The sequence below is a fragment of the Squalius cephalus genome (assembly GCF_949319135.1).
Source record: "Squalius cephalus genome assembly, chromosome: 15".
NCBI lineage: Eukaryota > Metazoa > Chordata > Actinopteri > Cypriniformes > Leuciscidae > Squalius > Squalius cephalus.
Genome location: NC_137136.1, coordinates 26,145,026 through 26,166,858, shown reverse-complemented (window position 1 = coordinate 26,166,858; position 21,833 = coordinate 26,145,026). Strand labels below are relative to the sequence as shown.

Sequence of the window (21,833 nt, the reverse complement as noted above, 5' to 3'; positions counted from 1 at the left end):
AAACTGTGGTATAGCTGATTAGCTCAACTACTTTAAAGTATCAGTAACCTTGTCATGATAAATTTACAGGCAGCTTCCCTAAAGATGCATTTGACTTTGAGTCACTTCAGGCTGGAAGATGTGACTTTTCTTTTTTTTTTTCTTTCCTTCTATAAAACTTCACCATTGACTGTTTAACAGGATCTTGAGATGCTAGTGTTATATAAATGATAAATTCAGCTCAAATTCAATTCCTGCTGCACTTGTTCTTATTTTTGCTATTTTTAAGACAGAATAGCACCTTTACCCATCTATTCTCTCACTCTCCTTCTTTCCATCATCTTTTTCTTCTCTCTGGAGAGAGGGTAATTGGCCCCAGAACCCCAGAGTGTGTTTGTACCACAGGGCCTGAGTTTTCTGTCTCCCTGGAGAACAGACTGTGTTTGTTCCTACAGTCATGGAACTTAAAGACTGCCTGCTGTCTCTTTCCATCTGTGGGTGTTAGGATTGAGAAAGAAAGGCATTGTGGAGTAGACTGAGGGCTCGAGGAGAGTCCTGTATGTCCTGTTATGAACATCCCGTTACCTAGGGATGGGTATCGTTAAGGTTTTAACAGTATTACTACTCTTACTGAGACTGCTTATCGATCCGGTACTTTAACGGTATTCTTATTGGTTCTTTTTGTTATATTAAAGGGTAACTCAACCCCTGGTCAGAGCCTGACTCCACCCACTGGCAATATTTGAAAAATGCTAGAAAAGTGGGCAGAGCTCAGCGGAGATAGATGGGACGAACCCTTGGTTGCTGAGCAGGGGGGTGTGCACCTGTTAAATTAAATGTTTATAAAAAATAGATTGCTTATGCTTGTGTGACTAGTATTCACTGAGTTTTGTTTAAGTTTAGAAACTTAGAAACCACACTCTGGTTAAATACACAAACTTCCCGCCAAACGGAAATGGGAAGTACCATTTGCACAGGGTAACCTTTGTTTCATTAGCCGCGTTTCCACTGTCGGGCCAGGGCTGGGCCGTGCTAGTGCCTGCCAGGGCCAGTCGCGTTTCCACTGTCACTTCCGGGGCTTGATCGGGGCTTACTCGGGGCCAACGGCCAGGATTTCTGGCCCGCCGAATACCTTGGGCCAAAGCGGGCCAGCTCGGGCTAGAGGAGTGGTTACGAACAGAGGCGGAGTTCACCTGAGTCGGGAGACGGCAGCGCCGGATGATTCTGACAGCATTGAAGACTTTTAAAATAATTTAACTCGCATGCTTGAATGCCTTCTGTTTGTGATGCAAAAGACTATGCGCGCTAACCATTACCATAGTAAACATAGTAAACGCTTGAAGATACGCATAGTAAAAAAACATAGTGAACGCTTGAAGAAATCAGATTTGATCTGTCAGTAGCCTAACTCTCTTTATACCGGACTATCATAAAATAAAGCAACTTTTTTTTCGGGAGCTTCCTCTGTTTCTCTGACTGAAAATATCTGTATGGGAGTCGAGAGAGTGCTAAAGCTCCTTGGGTCGTATTTTTGGTGGCATATATTTGTAGAAATTATCATTCTTTCTAAATGTGATGTAAATATGTCCTGTAACTACCAGATAAACAGAAACAGACACGACTGAAGAAGTAAGTGTGTCCTCTTTCTTTTGTGAAATAGACCTAACGGTAATTTATTTCTGAGTGACTAATGTGCAATTTTGACATAAATTTATTCATTATGATCAATGTATCACTTTTTATTGTAAACCTGTGGTAAAACATCGATGCTTGGGTTTTAAATATTCAAGTAAACAACAAAAATGCCAGCAAACGGCCGCTTTTATCATGTTTGTTTTCAACGCTATAGTTTTCTGATAAAACTTCCATTTGTTGGTGAAATGATGGGTTAGTGTGACGTTGTTCCAGAGAGGCGTGTTACGGGAGTGTTTTAGTGAAACGCTGTGGAGCTTCTGGCCCGACAGTGGAAACGCAGGCCCGGTGCTATTAGCCCGGCACGGCCCGTTTAAAGCCCTGGCTCGCACTGGCCCGACAGTGGAAATGCGGCTAATAATGTCCATTACAACAATGACATTAAAACAACCTCATCTTACTCAGCAAATTAGTGCAGCTTAAGCAAAGTAACGTTACAAACATACATTAACCCTTAATCGCTGTTTGGGGTCAAAATGACCCCAATGGACTTTTCCTTCATTTTTTAAAAGTGTTACCTTCATCGCAGGGGCATGAAACTCTGTGACTTTTCCTAAATAATCTATCTAAACATGCACACAAAAACTGGGCTTGATTTGGTTGTTCTAAAGGTGTGTAAAAAAAAATTTACCATTTAAGCTGTTTGGGGTCAAAATGACCCCACATTGAAAATGAATGGGAAAATGAAAAAAATGACTTTTTTTAATTTTGTTTGTCAAAAAAATAAAAGTAAATCCATTATAAATCTGAAAATTTTTACAAATAAACCAAGGTCTGGTCCTAGAGCATAAATAAAAAGTAGAACGAACTTTCTATCTCATACACACACACACACACACGCACACAAACACACACATGTATGTGACTGCAACAGAGAGCATTTTTACAGAAATTGGCAAATAAAATAAACAAAACTGGCATAAATCTAAAAAAATTTACATTTAAATCAAGGTCTGGTCCTAGAGCATAAACCCAAAGTGGAATGAACTTTCTATCTCATACACACACACACAAACACACACAAACACACACGTATGTCACTGCAACAGAGAGCATTTTTATAGAAATTGGCAAATAAAATCAACTAAACTGGCATAAATCTGAAAAATGTCACATATGCAACATGGAACAAGCTTGCCCCCCACCCCCACCCACACACACACACACACACACACACACACACACACACACACATACACACACACACACACATTACAGTCATGTCATAGTGGTGACTTGTAAATGTATGTATAATAATTTGCAAAATATCAAAATATATCAGAAAACAACAACAAATTATAACTCTGACAAAACTACATATTTTGTATGTATTTCAAAATGTTTAAATAAATATTCACAAAATATATATCATAAAGTTGTGAGGAGAAGTTTAAGCATCAAGAAAAATGAAGTGAAAATGAATGAGTCTCTATGGCCCTCTATTGGATATATGTGGTCATTGCAATTTCTTTCTTTAATTATAATTTCTAAAGTTTTTCCACAAACCAGCAGATGTCAGTATTCTATCCCTAACACATAGAGCAATGTCCAAAAACTATTTAGATTTAATTAAGATCATCATTTAAGTGATTTTTTCTTTAAAATATCTTTTTTCATGAGACAATTTATGGCCTAGTTATGTAATTGTGCAGTAAATAGTTAAAAAACTTCAAAATTTCCACAAAAACACAGCATAAATGTATAGTTGAGAAGTAAATAAAAAAAATGATATATAGTTTTCCATATAAAAATTTATATTTCCTTATGTAATCGCTCTTTAAAAGTTTGGGGTCATTTTGACCCCAAACAGCTTAAGTGTTGTCCTTTTTTAACAGCGATTAAGGGTTAAACATTAAACAGAACAAACATCACAATCCCCACCTAGGTTGCCTCCCCCCAGTTGTGAAAAATGGTATGACCGCTGCTATTATAAGCACGTTCCGGGTTACGTGCGCTACCGGAACGAGCAGAGCAGAAATCAACGGGTAAGCACAAACAATACCACAGAGCTGTATCGTTTAAATTACCAATAAACAGTCATTAGACTCCTTGTGATTTAATGCACTTCAGCAAGCGCTAACAGTAAACAAAGAAATTGAACTTGCATGATGTTACTGAATATATGAATTGTGGAGTTGCAAACGTCCATAGCTAATTATACGGGATGAAGAAATAAAATGTAAACAAAGCGCTTAAACAATGTACTTGACAGACTAAATATAGCAACATTTAACACTCACAGAGACATACTGAAATGGTGATGACGTCAATCACATAGGTTCGTCATCACATAGACATTTAACAGTTTATTTTTTGTTAAGTCTGTATGACCTTAAATGAGTATTTTAAGTCTAATTTGCTGCTATGTGACACTGACAAAATACAGCAAAATGTGCCGGCGCATTTGTCGACCCCCAGAGGGTTAACTTTAGCCTAATAGGAAGGAATATAAATTGTGATTAAAAATATATGCCCACTGACATCAAGAGTCCATACAGGAGAAGCAGCGTTTGGCACTGCGTCGCTTTTCAGCGCAAGCTGTTTGGAGAAGCCCATTTTACCTAGGCTACACAAAATAATCTAAATAACTATATAAATGCTATGCTAACTAGATGCTAATATATGCTATCCTGATCGTTTTCAATACTCGCAATTCCAACTGCTGACTCGCTACATTTGTTTTGACAGAAGCACAGAACAATATACTTTTATACCAGGGGCTGCCAAGGGCACGGTGAGCTCCTACCAAGGGCATGGTGAGCTGGTGCCCTCTTACATCACAGGGCACCACAACTTCCAATAGGAAAATTCAACTGCAGAAGCCACCGTTCAACCTGAAGAGGGCAGCACTTAGACGTTTTTATGCCATATATTGTAGAATTAAAACACTTTATACCCAAATGTCAAAAAATTGAATCAATGAACAGCACTAATACAGCCACAGTCTTACAGATCATTAACTAAAAAAAGTTGTTTTAGGGTTTAGTTACCCTTTAAAAAGGGGAAATAATTAATATTGATTTATTTAAAAAAGTGTAAAATAAATATCTATAGCAAAAGAAACAGCAATGCTTTAACAAAACTAATAAAACATCTATTTGTTATGCAGCAGTGTGCAGGCTTTTTTGTGTTTTATATACAGAATATATAGGACACGAAAAGCAAAAACAAAGTACAAACACATGGTCAAACAAAAAATAGTATACACTAAAACAAAGATTCAAATTTTTTACACAATGCTTTAATTTCAGGAAGGTATACTAACATTACGTACTGTTCAGGTAAGTAATATGGCCTAAAAATAAATCTAATAAAGTAATCACATGTAAAATAACACTGCATAGTATATCATAGATATATTAAAGGGTAACTCTCGCCAAAATTTAACCTAGGCTCTTTTTGTTAATCTACCCGAGTCAAACTTTAATTTAAAAGCATAATTAAAATGGAAATGCCATTTTTTAGATTGACCGTATTTTCATTTTAGGTCAAAATGCCTTTTGAATGGTAGTGCATGGGGCACTACTATGATAGCATCAAAATCGCTATTTTTAAAACACTAAGAAGGCTCGACACAACATAAAACTGTGCTCGAAGTATCACCAGGGGCTCTACGCATGAACTTGAGCATTGACTACATTGTTTGTGTACACAAAGTTTACTAAAAAGAAAGGTTTTGTACGACTTTATCAGTTAGTGTTTGCGGTGGCTGGAATTTTGTCAGTCAAAAGTAGTCGATCTCTGACGCGTTTCCCAACAGTAGAGACTGCATTTTACAACAATCACCGATTATGCTGATTCTGACGTTATACGTTTGGGTTTTTAGGGAGAAATGACAGTGTACTGCTGTGAAGGGAAGGAAGTTGCGCTAGACAGAATGCGGCTATAGTTTTTAATGGTTTTACGTCCTCAAATATCTTCGAAATCTAAAATAAAATTAGTTTAATATCACAGATCTAAAGTGTAACCATACGTTTCAATGTTTAGTTCTGTCATCCATCGTCACTCATTTAGCTGGGCTGTTGTGTTGTCCGCACTCTGGCTCCGAGGGAGATCTCTCTCTCTCTCCTGGACTGCGATTAGCAAAAATGCATCACAGACAAAGGGTTTAATATTTTTATATAGAGTGGTTGGTCCATCCCTACCGTTACCTCAACAGATTTCTTTAGTGGAATAACCTGATATTATTGTGAAATAACTTTTTATGATTTTCTTATTTTCTTATAAAATTATACTTGTATATACTTATAAATGTATACTTATATTTGAGTAGTTTGTGACTTAAGGGCTGTGAAGACAGACTGAAAATGGTTTCTTCCTCAATCTCAATTTTTTTTCCAGTCAACTATTGAGTTATGAACATTGAATGGCTTTCTTGAAATACATGCAACATTACGTGACATTGTTTACAAGCTGTTTTTTTTATGTCTTTCCCCAAAATGATGAGGTAAAAAAAAAGACGAAAAAAAAAAGAAACCTATACATGGATGAATCATTCACAATAAGCTCAATATAGATACAGGTAGGGTGAGATTTCCATTCATGCCTACTTTAATGTGAATGTGGTGGAGCATACAGATCACAACAGGACAGCTTTTACAAGTGTTAGTGTCGTCAGTATGGTAGCATTTCTGTGAGCTGTTTATAGTTCCTCAAAAGACTGGGAGCTTTAACCTCAGCAGGAAAAGGGTGGGACTTTCTGACAGTGAAATGGCACTGTAACCAGATCAAGGGCAGATGCAGTGCCAGCAAGCTTCATGCTTAGCAACGGCAAACAAACGCGGGTAAAGAGATGAATGTCCCTCCAGATTCACCAATTGTCTTGGTCATTCACACTTTGCGTGAGGCATACATTTGCAGCTGCTTGGGTGTGGTCTCTCTCTCTCTCTCTCTCTCTCTCTCTCTCTCTCTCTCTCTCTCTCTCTCCCTCCCTCCCTCCCCTTGGGTATAAAAATAGGTTGCTATGTGAACACCATGGCTCCACAGAGGCATGTGCCTGTTGTTACACTCTGCTGATCTGCTGAGGGTGAGGGAACTCGTTTTCTCAATGGAGCAATGCACACCAAAACTCAAGGGATAGGTGAAGCTATATGGACCTTGACTGTGAGAGATTTAAATCTGACAAAACTGTTCAGTCATTTCTAGAGCTTTTGTTAATCATACTGATATAAATGTATTTTAAAAGGGCAACAAATATGGGCATAGTTAAGTAACTTAATTAACTTTGTTATGTATCTAGCATCATTCAAGCTAAATGAATACCACTTCGTTTGCTTACCTTTTAAAAGGCAATAGTCAACATGTTTAGTGATCTCTGGAAATAATGGCTTAAATAGATCCACACTCACAATGGCCTACCCTGAAAGAGAACAGCAAACACTCTGGATCCTTCAGGTTGAATCCCATTGTTTGCTCTGAGCTAAAACAGAAAAGCCCAAACAACAGCAGGATTAATGTGGCCTAATAAAGGTGCTATTGTTTGCTGTGCTGTTCAGTTCACTAGAGCTGTAGTTCTCAACTGGTTATACATATAAATTAGTTAAAAAACAAAAACAAAGCAAATTTATTTCACAAAAATTGTTGACACACATACAAGTACCATCCTCCTTTACTTAACAACATAAATTGTAAGAATATATGACTAATACTGATGAATACACAGTAGGCCTATAAGGTAAGGCTTTAAATAGCAGTCCCAAACTTGTTTTTGTTAATACAATTAAGTTGGTATGAGCCACCACAGTCATCTCAAAATATACAAAATAACACAAAATGAAAATAAGATGACATTTTGGGATTATGGAAACAACTGTTACCATGGTGAATACACAATATTAACATGAACTGTTAATGAAACCTGGAAACTGCTCATGATTAGAATGAACATCACACCTGCATGAAAATCCTTCCCAGATAACACAACATACCAGTTATGTGATAATATGTACTTTACTTTTATTTCATGACTTACTAATTGACAACGTATCACGAAACTACGTAACTTGCATGCTCGTGGTTTCTTTTGAATGAATGAGGCATTTCTTATAGCGATTTCATATGTAATACTGTACACCCAAAGCGCTTTACAATTATATCCGGGGATCTCTCCTCAACCACCACCAGTGTGCACCCACCCCTACTCTTTACGAGAAGAGCCAGGGGATTTTTAGACCACAGCGAGTCAGGACCTCGGTTCAATGTCTCATCCGAAGGATGGTGCTTGTTACAGTATAGTGTCCCCGTCACTATACTGGGGCGTTAGGACCCACACAGACCCCAAAAAAACATTTTGTCAGATATCTTGTGCCGAGTGATATAATTCATAGTACTTCCCTGTACTCTGTACTACCACTGAAACACTTTCTCTTACTTAAATGGACTAATATGGTTTTGTGGTTTCTGTGCTCAGTGAGAAAAGTTAAGAGCAGCTCATACAGGAACACTCAGAAGAGGTCTGTGAACTCTTATTTAAGGAAAAGGGTCAGTTTTGTTTTGTTTTCAATTTGCTTAACTTATATTTTGTTTTAGCTTGCTTATCGGAAAAAATCTCCCCTGAAATTGGTTAAAAATTGTGTCGAACAGTTTATAGCTTATCTAAAACATTGAATTATTTCCAAAAAATATCATATAATGGAATTGTTTTTTTTTTAATGGATTTGTACAGGTGTGATGCAACGAGTAGTTTCTCTGTTCGCACTAATTATTTCAGTGACCAGTACCTACACCAATAATATATACATATTTTAAGGTATACGGAAGCTAAAACAATTTAAACAGTTAAACATAATTAAGCAGTTGAAATGACATGCACAGTTCACTCAGAAGTAAAATGAATATTTTACTCGATAATGTACTCTCAATTCACTGGGATTATTTGAAAGCAGAAACTGCATTACCCACTGACTAGACTGATGGTAGATTTGGTTGGTAGTGGCATTTATTTCACGAAAGATAACATACTTTCTAAGCAAGACATTTTACAAAAGGATGGTTTGATGTGATAAAACAATCGATATAGTGTTCAAAATGAACACAAAAAGTATTTGCCAAGGTCCATAGTTAACTACAACTGTGGTAAACTTCAAATATCAATATACCTGCAAAAAAAATTTGTTTGCAGGTATGGTTTGATATTTTAACTACATTAATTAAATATATAATTTTATGTAATCATGTTTCTGGAATGGATATATTTAGTGGTCGACCAGCATTGTTTTTTTGATGGCCGATATCTTTGAGAGTAGAGTGGCCGATGGCTGATATAAAGCCAACAAATAGCCTATATACTTTGTTTATTTGAATTAATATTTAATAAATTAGAAATATATAATTTGAAAATGAATTGAAAAAATAAATCTTACTTTAGATGGCAACTTCTTGATTCTGTAATCATATTACAGCATTTTTCATAAATAAAGAAATTGTTTGAAAAAATATTAATCAAATTGAAGTAAACACTTTAACCAACAGGACACTCAGTATTCTTGTGTGCACTGGGAGTCCTTTTTTTTTTTCAAAGAAAGACGAGGTAACACTAATTTTACATACTGCACGCAGTGAAAATTACATAAGTCTGACACAGTGGGCAACTGAAAATAGGTCAGAATAGTTTGAAAGTGTCTTTGGTGAAGCTGAACTCTCCTGTAAGCATTCAGTTCAAACGGACTGACCGTCACACACAGAGTAACATGTTCATGCAGGGTACAAATGCGCACTTCAGAATATCTGACTGCTGGATTCGACTAAGTCTGCAAGGTTTGTTGAATTAAATGTTTATTAGATATTCAAAGATTTGTTTCAATGATATAAATGTGTATTTGTTAAATGCTGATTGAAAATGAGAATGTATAGCATTTGACTCACTGTTACTAATAATATAAAAGCAAATCTATCTAGTAACGTATTAGACAAAACTGTTAAAAAGAGACCATAACTAATGAAGACGGAGAATGGGAGCACTGTGTTCTCAGGTGCTGCTGTTTTCAGAGCTGGTGTTCTCATCGCCGTCAAAAAATAAAAGTCCTGCTTCCAACACATCGGCTGAACAGTTTTGCTGGAAGCAGGACTTTTATTTTTGACGGCGCTGAGAACACCAGCTCTGAGAACAGCAGCGCCTAGGCGATTAATCGGTCGGCTACTAGATAAATGCATTCCTGTGCCAATCTTTGCTGAAACTCATTAAACCCTCAGCAGCCTACAGTCTACATGACATAACACCTCTTAATGTTCAGCCTGTGCTTACCTAATTTCTTAGATTCTTAAAATATATAATGTTTTGAGGTTTTCCTGTTTTTGAATGTTATCAGCACTCTTGAATGGACAGAAATGGCATCAGAACATTTCCTTCTCTTTTGAGTAACAGTTGATAGGTTGAATGATTTATTTAGCCAACCACTTTGTTAGACAGCACTGAAAGCACAATTATGTTTTTTTTAGGACCGAAACTGCTAAACAATAAAATCTCTGGGAAAAAATGCATTTCAAAAATAGGAATGTCACAGAGCGCAAAAATGCACAACCCAAGTCGCTCAATGCTTGTGGGCATTTACTCGTTTTTTACCCCAATGCTTAAAAAACTTTTTTTATGTTATGTTTTAATGAGTGCTGTCAAAATTAACGTGTTGATGCATGCAATTATTTTTTTCCATCATTCTTTGGCTAGCATTAATTTATATGACCACGCTTTTATTCATGCAAATGCTTTTAAGCCATTCAAGCGAGATAAGACACAAAAGAGAATGCAGTGCTGGCATGTGAATCTCCTGTCTGTGTGACACGCGACTTGTGTGTGCTTAAAGCAGCTTTAGACAGCGCTTAAACGGACAAAAACACACAAAGTTATGCCAGAATGCCCATGTAGTCGAGTATCTTCGCAAGAGAAGATACTCATCTTAAATGAGTTAAATAAAGTCTTAAATAAATGTAAAGAGTGAGAAAATGGAATATCCTACCTGTTAGACCTACCAAATCTTAAAGCACTGTTTACAAGGTTACATGGGTGAAAAACAATGAAAACAATAACTTTTTGTGCATTTTGACAGAGCAAGAAAAAATCTGAACCGGTCTGACTGAGACAATGTGCAAGGAGGGATTAATCGCGATTAATTACAGAAAAATGTGATCAATTAATATTTTTTAATTGATTGACAGCACTAGTTTTTATGTTTTTCATGCAGTATTTCTGTTTTGCTAAAATTATCAACAGATATTCTGTTGAACTTTGGAGACTAAAATGTACGACAGAAAATTCTATAATGAATAATTTTCATTATAATGTTAATTTTGATTTGTTGATAAATTTTGTTTTAAATGTACAATATTGAAATCCTGCATGTAATGCAAGTAAAGATTTTCTTTGAGAACAGTAACTGTAATGGGTTATAAATGTAAGAAGTCCTTGACAGAAAAAATAAACTACACCATTTTGTTACAGCGTTTAACAATTTTTCCTAGAATTTTTATTTCAGAATTTAACATTTGATTTTTTAACTTTTTTTGCACATAACGTATAGCATAACTACATTCAAACCTGAATGTGAAATTACCATGTTTTTGATTAAAATCAATTATTTAAATAAACCCAAGACAAGTTGGCAGTTTTGATTAATCAAAGAAATAATAAACAGCTTAATCGCTCAATAATAAAAATATTAATTTGTTGCAGCTTTAATTTTGGTCTTAACCAAATTTTATTAGATTAATTTGCTAGTAAAAGTTGTATGTTGTTTTCCCTGCAGATGATTGTGTTAACTGGAGCAGAACGAGTCTAATAGACAGCATGGGTGTTGAGGTGGGAGTTTGTTTACGTCCTGATTTGGGTCATGTAGTCCTTCATTCTAACTGATCCATTAATCGTGCTGGTGATCCAACAGTGTGTTGAAATAGGCAGGTTAGTAAAGGGCTATTCGTTAAACACACACAGTTGATTAGGCATGATCTCAACTGCAGAACAATCCACCTGTGATTTCTGAATGTGTTGTATTGTATACCACATTGTGTAATTTCAGTAGATTCTGTCTTCTGATTCCGTCTCAGAAAATATCAAGGTTTCACGATATACGGTATTAAACAGTCAATTATTATTATTATTATTATTATCATCATTTAAAATAACTGTTAAATGAGTGAAAACAGTTTTTTTTTTTTTTTTTTGGTTGGACAAATACTTTATAACAAACTTAAAACCATTTTTCTTTGTTTTATTCAAATTTCAATAATCAAAAACATCATATATATATTTCATCATATATAATTACATTTAATAATTGATTATGGATTAGATTAACTACTTATTTTTATCATTAATAACAGAATAATAGAGTTCTATGAAATGCATTTTATTCAGAAATTCTGGTTTGTCTGTATTATTTTTTTCTGGATTCTGTATTTCATGATTTAATACAATATACTATCAAAAATGGTGGTAATGAAATGAATGCATAAAACCTAAACAATTTAATTAACGTTTTAAAATGTAATCAAATAACTTTTATCCTTTTATTATTCGTATATTCATATTTTTATTTTATTATTGTCATAATTTCTTCAAGTTGAACTGAACTTTTTATTTTTAAGTGTTGTAGCTAAGACCTTTGAGTTAATGCGGGAGACAGTTGTACCAAAGGCAGGTCACCGTAGTGACCAAGTCCCATACGACACCTAAGGAGGTTGTCCTCTGGACTGGGGAGAGAATGCCTTTCTTGAGTCTCAACCTCAGAGTTACAAGATGAAGGAAGACATCCCGATGTCAAAACAAATGCTCTGATCAGGATCAGCCAGTCTCCTATTTAAGCCGTAAATGTGCTAAAAAAAACAAAACAGTTCATCACAGATTTTGTTGCTGATTTGAAATATGTTATTTAACCCTCTGGGGTCTGATGTTTTTTGGGGCCTTGAGAAGTTTTGACATTTGTGTTTTTTTCAGTTCTTTCACCTTAAAAGAGCTCAAAAACTTGTGGCAGCAAGTTAAATGCTATGCTTGCCTCAGCAAATGCGTTATCTCACGTTTGCTTTTGTTAACATTGTTAGGTTTAGGTTAGAGTTTAGGAGGTACTTTATTTTGAAACTTGATAGAGCATTAACCTTTTATCATTAACTCATTTACTGAACATTTAATTTTTGAATACTTTCAACAACTGACGTAATAAACTATTGCCCGAGTCACATTTACCTGTATCAGTTGCTTAAAAAATAACAATAATTGACTATGCATCTCTTTCATTGACAAAAGACTAAAATAGCATTGATGTCAAAAGTCAGTGTCGGTCTTGTCCAGGGTTCCTCAAAGTTCAGAACTAGGCATGTGCCGGTATCAAATTTTCATGCTGCGATTAATTGATTGAGCTTTTATCACGGTATACGATATTATCATGATATTTTAATTGCTCAAGAGAAACGGATGGATTGGGAGGGGATGTAGAAAAAAAAAACTTGCATCACAATAGGTGTAATTGTGATTGTCAAAACATTTGGTAACTAAACAGAATTTTACACAATTTTCACGATTTCAATTCAATTCTTGGGATTTGATTTCAATCTTTATTCAATATTGACTCTTTGGATAAATATTAGGTAGGCTACAGTAGATACAGTGCTATGCATAAGTTTAGACACCCATGCTAAAGTTGACTAAAAAGAGGAATAAAAAATCATCTTTTGGAAATTGAACTTAATGCCTTAATTTAAAAAATTAGGAAAAATCCAACCTTTAAGGACACCAATTTTCTTTGTGAATGAATAATGTATCGTAAATAAATAAATGTTCTTCCTTAAAATACAGGGTGCATAAGTTTGGACACCCCTATGTTAAATTCCCATAGAGGCAGGCAGATTTTTATTTTTAAGTATTTTTTTTTTTTTTTTTTTTTAGGATACTATGCATCCTGATAAAGTTCCCTTGGCCTTTGGAATTAAAATAGCCCCACATCATCACATAGCCTTCACCATACCTAGAGATTGGCATGGGGTACTTTCCATAAGATCATCTCTCAATGCAAATTAAACTAGCTATTAGGCTAACTGAAATAAAACCATGCCAATCTCTAGGTATGGTGAAGGCTATGTGATGATGTGGGGCTATTTTAATTCCAAAGGCCAAGGGAACTTTATCAGGATGCATAGTATCCTAAAAAAAAAAAAAAAAAAAAATACTTAAAAATAAAAATCTGCCTGCCTCTATGGGAATTTAACATAGGGGTGTCCAAACTTATGCACCCTGTATTTTAAGGAAGAACATTTATTTATTTACGATACATTATTCATTCACAAAGAAAATTGGTGTCCTTAAAGGTTGGATTTTTCCTAATTTTTTAAATTAAGGCATTAAGTTCAATTTCCAAAAGATGATTTTTTTATTCCTCTTTTTAGTCAACTTTAGTATGGGTGTCTAAACTTATGCATAGCACTGTAAGCATACACGTTCATTTTTCTCAAGAAAAAATATATCTCACATAATGCTGTAAACATACAGAGAGCCCTGTCAGCTGGTATTATTAAAGGTTAAAAATGAACAAATTAAATTAAATATAATTTGGTTTTCATTATAATAACAATTATGACAAGTAAAAATATAATACAAATGTAATATAGTGCACATATTTAGCAAATACTCCTCTCTATAGCTATTTTTTCTAGTCAACTAAGGTGTTGGTCATTAAAGGAGAACTCCGGTCAATTTTAACATTGAGCTCATTTTTTTGTACATTTGGAGTGCTGTCAATACAGAGAACAACGACAAAAATCGGTGTTGCCTACACCGAGTTATTCTATTTTTAAAATTTGCACCCTGTTGACTTCAATGGGGCAAGTACTAAACCTGCTTTTAGCCTCTTAACATCCTTGATGTGTCATTACAAGTGCACAGAAAATGTGAGTGATTCCTTCTGAGTGAACACGAGTGAGTCTGACTGCAGTAGATGTGAAAGAAATGTATAAAAATGATGTTATTTAAGCCAGCGCAAATACCTTTGTTTACATCCTGTTTTTCGGTTGAAGTCCAAAGTAGTCGATTGCAGAGTTCACACGCATAGGTTTAATACCTATGATCACGCGCGTGAACTCGGCAATCGACTACTTTGGACTTCAACCGAAAATTTTAAAAATAGAATAACTCGGTGTAGGCAACACCGATTTTTGTCGTTGTTCTTTGTACTGACAGCACTCCAAATGTACAAAAAAATGAGCTCAATGTTAAAATTGACCGGAGTTCTCCTTTAAATGGCTTTCCTGAGGTAACTTAAGTGTAACATTCTGTGACATAATTGTTCACCTGCAGTTTTATTGACCTCTTTTCGTGGTTGAAAAACACTGATTGATCGATATTATGTATGAGGCATAAATACCTTTCGGTAAGTTGTACTGTATCTTTAAATAAGAGGTAACAGATGATCGGTTTACTTGAACTGAGGCGCTACAGCGATCGCCCACATTTACAAGCGCCAAAACTGTATTTTTTGTCTGAATTTCATAATAAAATAGACAGAACCTGATAGCTGAGAATTCGTTTCATATCAAAAGTAACCTGCTCTGTCTAGTCTGTCGGGTGTCAGTGTCCTCTTTGCACCGTGATTTTTCTCTGCGTGAGAAAATGGATGTGTGGCGTGAGAGTGTGTGAAAAGTGTAAATTGCGTGAGTCTCATGCTGAATGCGTAGAGTTGGCAGCTCTGCTTTTAGAAGGGGGATAAATTCTTTATTTTACTGTCTATGGATAAATCGTCGGCAGCGTTCCTCCTTCCGCCATGCTTCTCCATGTGAGGATTCCTATTTTTTTACAGTCTATGGAGGATTCATTACATTAGACTAGTGTGCACACTGCGCCGCATGCACACAGTGCTTCTACATGTGGGGATTGTTTACATCAGAGTGCGCACGTGTTTCGCGCAGCATATACGCAGTGTTTGTTCAAGCGGTTGATGGAAAATAAGCTAATGAGCGTTCTATAAATATAAATTCTGATCTATTATTTTTCACGGTATTTTGAAGTGCCCGTGATAACAATATCGTGCATATTCATTACCGCGATTTATCGCATTACCGAATACCGGCACATGTCTATTCAGAACCAGATCAAACTCACCTATTTGCAATTTTCTTGTAACTTTGAAGACCTTGATTAGCTTGTTCAGGTGCGTTTGATTAGAGTTGGAACTAAACTCTGCAGGGCAGTGGCCCTAGGATCAGATTTGAGGAACCCTGGTCTAAAAAGTGTTAAGCTGTGCATTACCGCTCTCTCTTCTTTCTGATGGCAAAATGACACACACCCTCTTACTGACTCGTTTCATTAGCTCCTGATGAGTAGTGTTGGTGTCACAGGGCCTGGATTTCGGTGTGGCTTTACAGGCATTGCACTTAATTTGACTAATTTCCCACAGGTTTCATGCTCACACCAAAAGTGCATGCACCACTGATCTATATCAGCTTGTGAGTGTCAAATGTATTTCTTTTTTACTGCACAAACGATCAAATACACACAAAATTATGTCAAAATGTCCATTTTGGCGAGTATTAAGGTTAACACAGTTTTGGAACGGAAACCTATTTAGATTTTCTTATCTGAATAGGCTGTTAGACCCACATGAAAAACGTATCCATGTTTATTTAATTTCTCTCTTTATTCTATTGTATTTATTCATGCTATCATTTACAATTTGTTTATTTGTTCTTATTATATTAGTGACATGTAAATTTAGCCTCCCTGTGCTATTGCAACAAAATTACCAAAAAATTATGAAAAAATAATAATGATAAAACATTATAGCTGTTTTCTCTGTGGTATTGAAAATGTAATGGAATATCGTTATTTTTCAGAAATTCCAGTATCGTGACAACAGTAGTTTAAGGAGCAAGTTATAGAGTGAAAATGTATCCGTCAATGCAGTGAAAGCTAATTCATCTCTAAAGGACAAAGTCAATCCCATTAGTAACCCAGTCGCAGTGAAGGTTGTGTGTTTGGAGCTGCCAGCTGAGAAGCTGAGAGTTTCCTGCTCTCCCAGGGAAGCTGGCTCATGCCTAAAGGGCTCTTTGTTGGACAAGGTGTGCGATCTGAGCAGCGACTGAGCTCGGTACAAAACCACACTTTCAAAACCTCCTGTTCCTGTCAGCACCGGAGGTGTGTTCTTCCACACTTAGTACACACATCCTACATAACACATACACACATAAGAACACTATCCCAACAGGTGCCAAAGTTTTGCTACATGTCTGCCTTTCTTGAGCATAACTACTGAGCATGACTTATAATTTGAAAAACTATTGATAACACTTTACTTTATTCCTGTATGTTGCGTTTTCATAAATAATTATATTATAATGTATTATAATTTTGTAATAAATAGAGCACACATTTCATTATAATGCCTTAAAAGGATAGTTCACCCAACAATAAAAAATCTGTCATAATTTCCTCAAGAGCATCAAAGATGACTATTCACAGACATATTGAACATTTTTAAGTGTATTCTCTTCGTTAGGATGTTGATATAGCAACTGTTCAAGTGTCAAGCAAGTTTCATTCGTAATGTTTCTCCTTGAATCCGATATAAAATTTCGGTAACACTTTAGTTTAATGTCCAATTCACACTATTAACTAGTTGGTTATTATTAGCATGCATATTACTATGATATTGGCTGTTTATTAGTACTTATAAAGCACATATTAATGCCTTGTTCTGCATGGCCTTATTCTACATCCCTTAATCCTACCCAATAACTAAACTTAACAACTACTTTAAAGGAGAACTTGGTAACTTTTTTAACTTAATAAAACTGTCTAGAATTCATTTGGATGGTTAAACAACCTGTTCTGGTGATATTGGTGACTTTCCCCGCTCCCCCCAGCGTTCCCAGGCGGAAAACCAACCTTGCAACTTGGGGACTACCGTCCCGGCAAGATAGAAATTGGAAGTCTCGTGAGAAGCGAGAACGAGAACGAGCGCGAAACACGAATTGCTTTACGGCAATTCGACATAAACACACACGCATGTATGATGTATTACCAGATTACCCACCTCGGTAGACATAGCTCCACACGATACAGTTGGCTTGCTCCGATCAAAACAAACGCACATGAGCAGCAGTAGAGAGGTTTTTTTTTTAGTTTTTTACGACCGTGTTGTGAAATATACGCCCCCCCACAGCTGTAGGGGGAGCTAGTGGGGAAAACATGCGACAACAAAAGGAAAAATCAGCGAAGAAGTGACTAGAGTTCGCTAGAGTTGCCGAGTTCTCCTTTAATTCTGGTAATAAGCAGTAATTAGGAGTTTATTGAGGCAAAAGTCATAAATAGTTAGTTAATAAGGAGAATTGGACCCTTATCTAAAGTGTGACCAAAATATCATACCGTATTGTCCCTCATAACCGGTAGTATAACAAACCGATAAGCAAGCTTAATTACTCAAATTCATACTTAATTTTTCAGATATTTCCTGTGTTGTGTCTCATTGAAATCATTGTGTTTTAACATTCATGTGGTCTGTTTTGGAGTAGTTGGTCATTCCATTGACAGTTCCGGGGCAGAGGCCAGTGTTCGTTGCATAATCAGTGAATGACACAACAGTGTGTTGATAGCAGGCATTTTAGCACAAGTCTTTATAAATCATTAACTGGACGTGCTCAAGGAGTCGAGGTCCAAGGTTTTTGCCATTCTCACATGCTCTGCACCTCTCAGCTGGCCAGAAGTGTCTTCCAGGTTCGTAGACGCTCCATGTTCCAGTAGCTAGTCTCCTGTGTGCTTTCTGGATTCGGACTACTCTCACGGCTGCTTTGACAGTAGTAGGATGGTTTTATCTACTGCTAATATTTGCACTGCGGAAAGAGAATTTGCTTGAACTGAAAAGAGCGCTTATCGGTTATCAGTATTTGGGTGTCGATGTGGCATTGAAAGTGAGAGAGGTTTTGTGGTATGATGTTTGGGGCCTATGAAGTATGACTGAAGTATGAATTCTTTTTACTTCAAAGTGTGTTAATAGTTTACATTTTCCCCTTTTAATGTCATGATAGAAGACAAGATCTATAGTTGTATTTTACTTTCTGTGCTTATATTATGATTAGTAAGAACTTCACAGTGAATATCACAGTGAATTGTGTTGCTTAGTTGCTTAGTTGCAGTGTCATAGAGCAAATAATTGTTGGTTTGTTCGCTTCAATTCATTACATCATCATGTCAACTGGTTTTTACAGTACTGAATATGTTGTTAACCTGTTAAAATGTGGTGGAGCACCGGTGTATCATTTATGTTATGTTAAACTTCTCATCAGAACCCTTTACTAAATGACGCCCATCTGGGCTTTTAGACCAAAAGTGTTGTCATTTGAAGAAAACCCTATGGATTCTCATAGGTTTAATTCACATTTCTTGAGAGAGCAGTATTATGACTTAAAACATTTTCTATTCAGTTTTATTTATTTATTTATTTTTAATCCCCAATTGGAAAATGGACTATGGAATTTCTGTAGCAAATGTAATTCATCTGTTTTTGAATTACATACACATTTACACTTTTGTTAAATCTGTGAATTGTTAGAACAACTAGTCTGTATTTATAGATTTCTGTGTACATGGTTGATGATAATTTAAAGGTAGTCCTCTTAGAGTTTTTTTGCCTGTCTTGTCCTCTACTTCATTATGTAAAAGGGTTGTAACGATACCCTCATGTCACGATTATATCATTCATGATACTGAACTTACGATAAGATATTATTGCGATACTCCAAGACATATGATAAAAGTTTAACAAAAAATGTACTCTTGATTAAAAAGCGATTAAAAATGTGATTTTACATCGGGGGTGGAAATGAATAGGCTTAGACTTTTTGCTGATAACCCAATGCACAAGACAAAGGTGACACCAAAATAAAAAATATTGATGATTCTGAAGCTGAAAATACAGAATTATTTTAAACAAACATGCTTGCACTCTCACTGGCTAGATTTAAAATGTTTACTGGTTACATAAGACATTTGGCATTATCAGGACCCACAAATTTCCCCCCATTGCATTATTATACATAATATTCAAAATTATATATAGTAGTTTAATGTAGTACTGACACTAAAAAAATTCTCACACAGAAATTTTCATTTTGGGTGAATTATACACAACACAATACATATTGTCACTATCCACGATACATATTTATGCATTTTTGGATTGCGATATATTGTGACATGATATATTGTTACACCCCTATTATGTAATGTCAGCAGATAGATTTTGTTATGTTGTGTTTTGATAGAAAGGAGGATTTCAGTTTAATCAGTCAAAGCTATCTTGAATCAGGTTTGAAAAAGATAGGCCTAGTATGTTTTACTACTTTAATACAGTATGACATCACATAAAATATTATCAAAATGACGACTTAAGCGGTGTAACTATAATCAAAACACTGATTACATTTCCTTAAATGTACATTACCTTGTTTATTACATCAAGACAACAAGTACTTCATGATCTTAGTAATTGGGGCATGAGAAGTAGTCTCTTTTTACTGCCAAACCATTTGAAACATTGATCCAGTGCTTAAATGATCAAATGCTTAGAAATATATGTATATTTCCAAACAGGTGGTCAACCATTATACTGTAGATTTTTCAATGGTAAATGTCAACCACTGGAGAACAGAGTGGCTGAAAATTGAAACAATACACATAATAGACAATATTCAGTGAAAATCCTAACCCTCATACAATTGAAACAGAAATAGTTTCTTATGCATTGGGAATGTAACTCTTTTTGGGAAAAACACGTAAAAGTCCTGGCAGAAAGCGATGTAGTGTAACAACGCCCAGTTCCAGGAATGCAATAATATTTTGTTGGTAGTACCAGTTTGCAACAATTATTAGTTAACACTAAGTTGTTAACACTTATTATTAACACTAATAATTTGTCATTACACTACATCCATATGCATCGCTTTCTGCCAGGAGTTTTACGTGCTTTTCCCAAACCCCGGAAGTGACGTCGACGTCCGGGTTAGCAGTAGCATGAGCCGCCAAGCAAGTGTTATTTAAATAAACTCCTAATGTACTTACAAACTTTCCAATGCCTCGTTTTATGAGTACAGAACCTTTTTGTGCTACTGTATAAGTTTGGTACCATTACGGGCATTATTAGTGGGGTAATTTACGAGATACATCCTTGGATTCGTTAGCGCCTACACTAAGCCATCCGGCTGATTTCTCTAAATAAGCTCTAACTTTAATAATGTTCAACCAAGGGAAAAAAAGCTTCTGGGGGGGGTGTTTGGCTCGAGGTCATGGTGCAAAGGACCCTAGGTTGATTTTACTCCGAACCATCCCTTTAACCATACTTCTTTGAGAACAAACGCATGATAATGAACTCTCTTTTGTACACTTTTTGAAGGGTCAAAGTGGTAGTTTCTTGGACTGTCAATGGAGGGACTCTCAGATTTCTTTAAAAAATCTTAATTTTTCGAAGATGAACGATTTTTGATTCGAAGATGAATGATTTTTGGGTGAACTAACCCTTCAACTATATATTAAATAATATATTATTGGGCATTATTATAAATATTATGTTTTTATTATAATATTATAAATGCATTTTGAATGCTTTCTCTTTCAAGTACAGAGTTATAGATTTTTCTGTTGATTTATTGATATATCAGTCCATAGTACCACTTGTTCAATCTGCCTTAGCAGTATTTTGGCAGTAAAAGGTGCAGTATGTGATTTTTGAAAATCGTAGTTTAACACTGTTGATATTTGAAATCAATCCAAATAAACACAGCCCTTCCTTCATTGCTCCGCCCCCAAAATGCACAAACACGCAATGCAAGAGTGTCTCTTTTATCATAGCAGAAGCGAAGCAAAATAATGTTCCAGCGCTGGAAAGCTTTTCTAATATTAACGCGGGTCCTAAAGCTCTTGCCTGATCATATCCCCTTCTTTTTCCAGTGATATTCACTGTAATCTGTAATGTAATCAGGGCCTGAATTTCGTTTTTTAAACCCCCCCTTACATGGGTCACATGGGGTGGATCTAAAGATTATGGGGGGGAGAGTAACTAATCGGTCTAATTTAATCATCTTCATTTATTAATATCTACATATTTGTATGCATGAATTGTGCATTTCCAGTTCTCAAAACAGTTAATACAATTTTTTTTTTTTTAAACTTTATACAAAATACACCATGCTCTTCTTCA

General features: G+C 35.6%; 1 protein-coding gene across 4 annotated transcripts in view; it reads left to right on the top strand.

The window, feature by feature from the left end:
• The window catches only part of cobl (cordon-bleu WH2 repeat protein), a 100,043-nt gene that overhangs the window by 11,043 nt on the left and 67,167 nt on the right, over positions 1 to 21,833 (top strand). Inside the window, exon 3 of one of the 4 annotated variants that reach the window (XM_079895050.1) lies at positions 4,368 to 4,427. The exons of 1 other annotated variant lie outside the window; for it this stretch is intronic. In XM_079895050.1, coding sequence (XP_079751176.1) covers positions 4,368 to 4,427 — 60 coding nt within the window. 2 more of the 4 variants (XM_079895053.1, XM_079895052.1) reach the window with 2 other exon arrangements.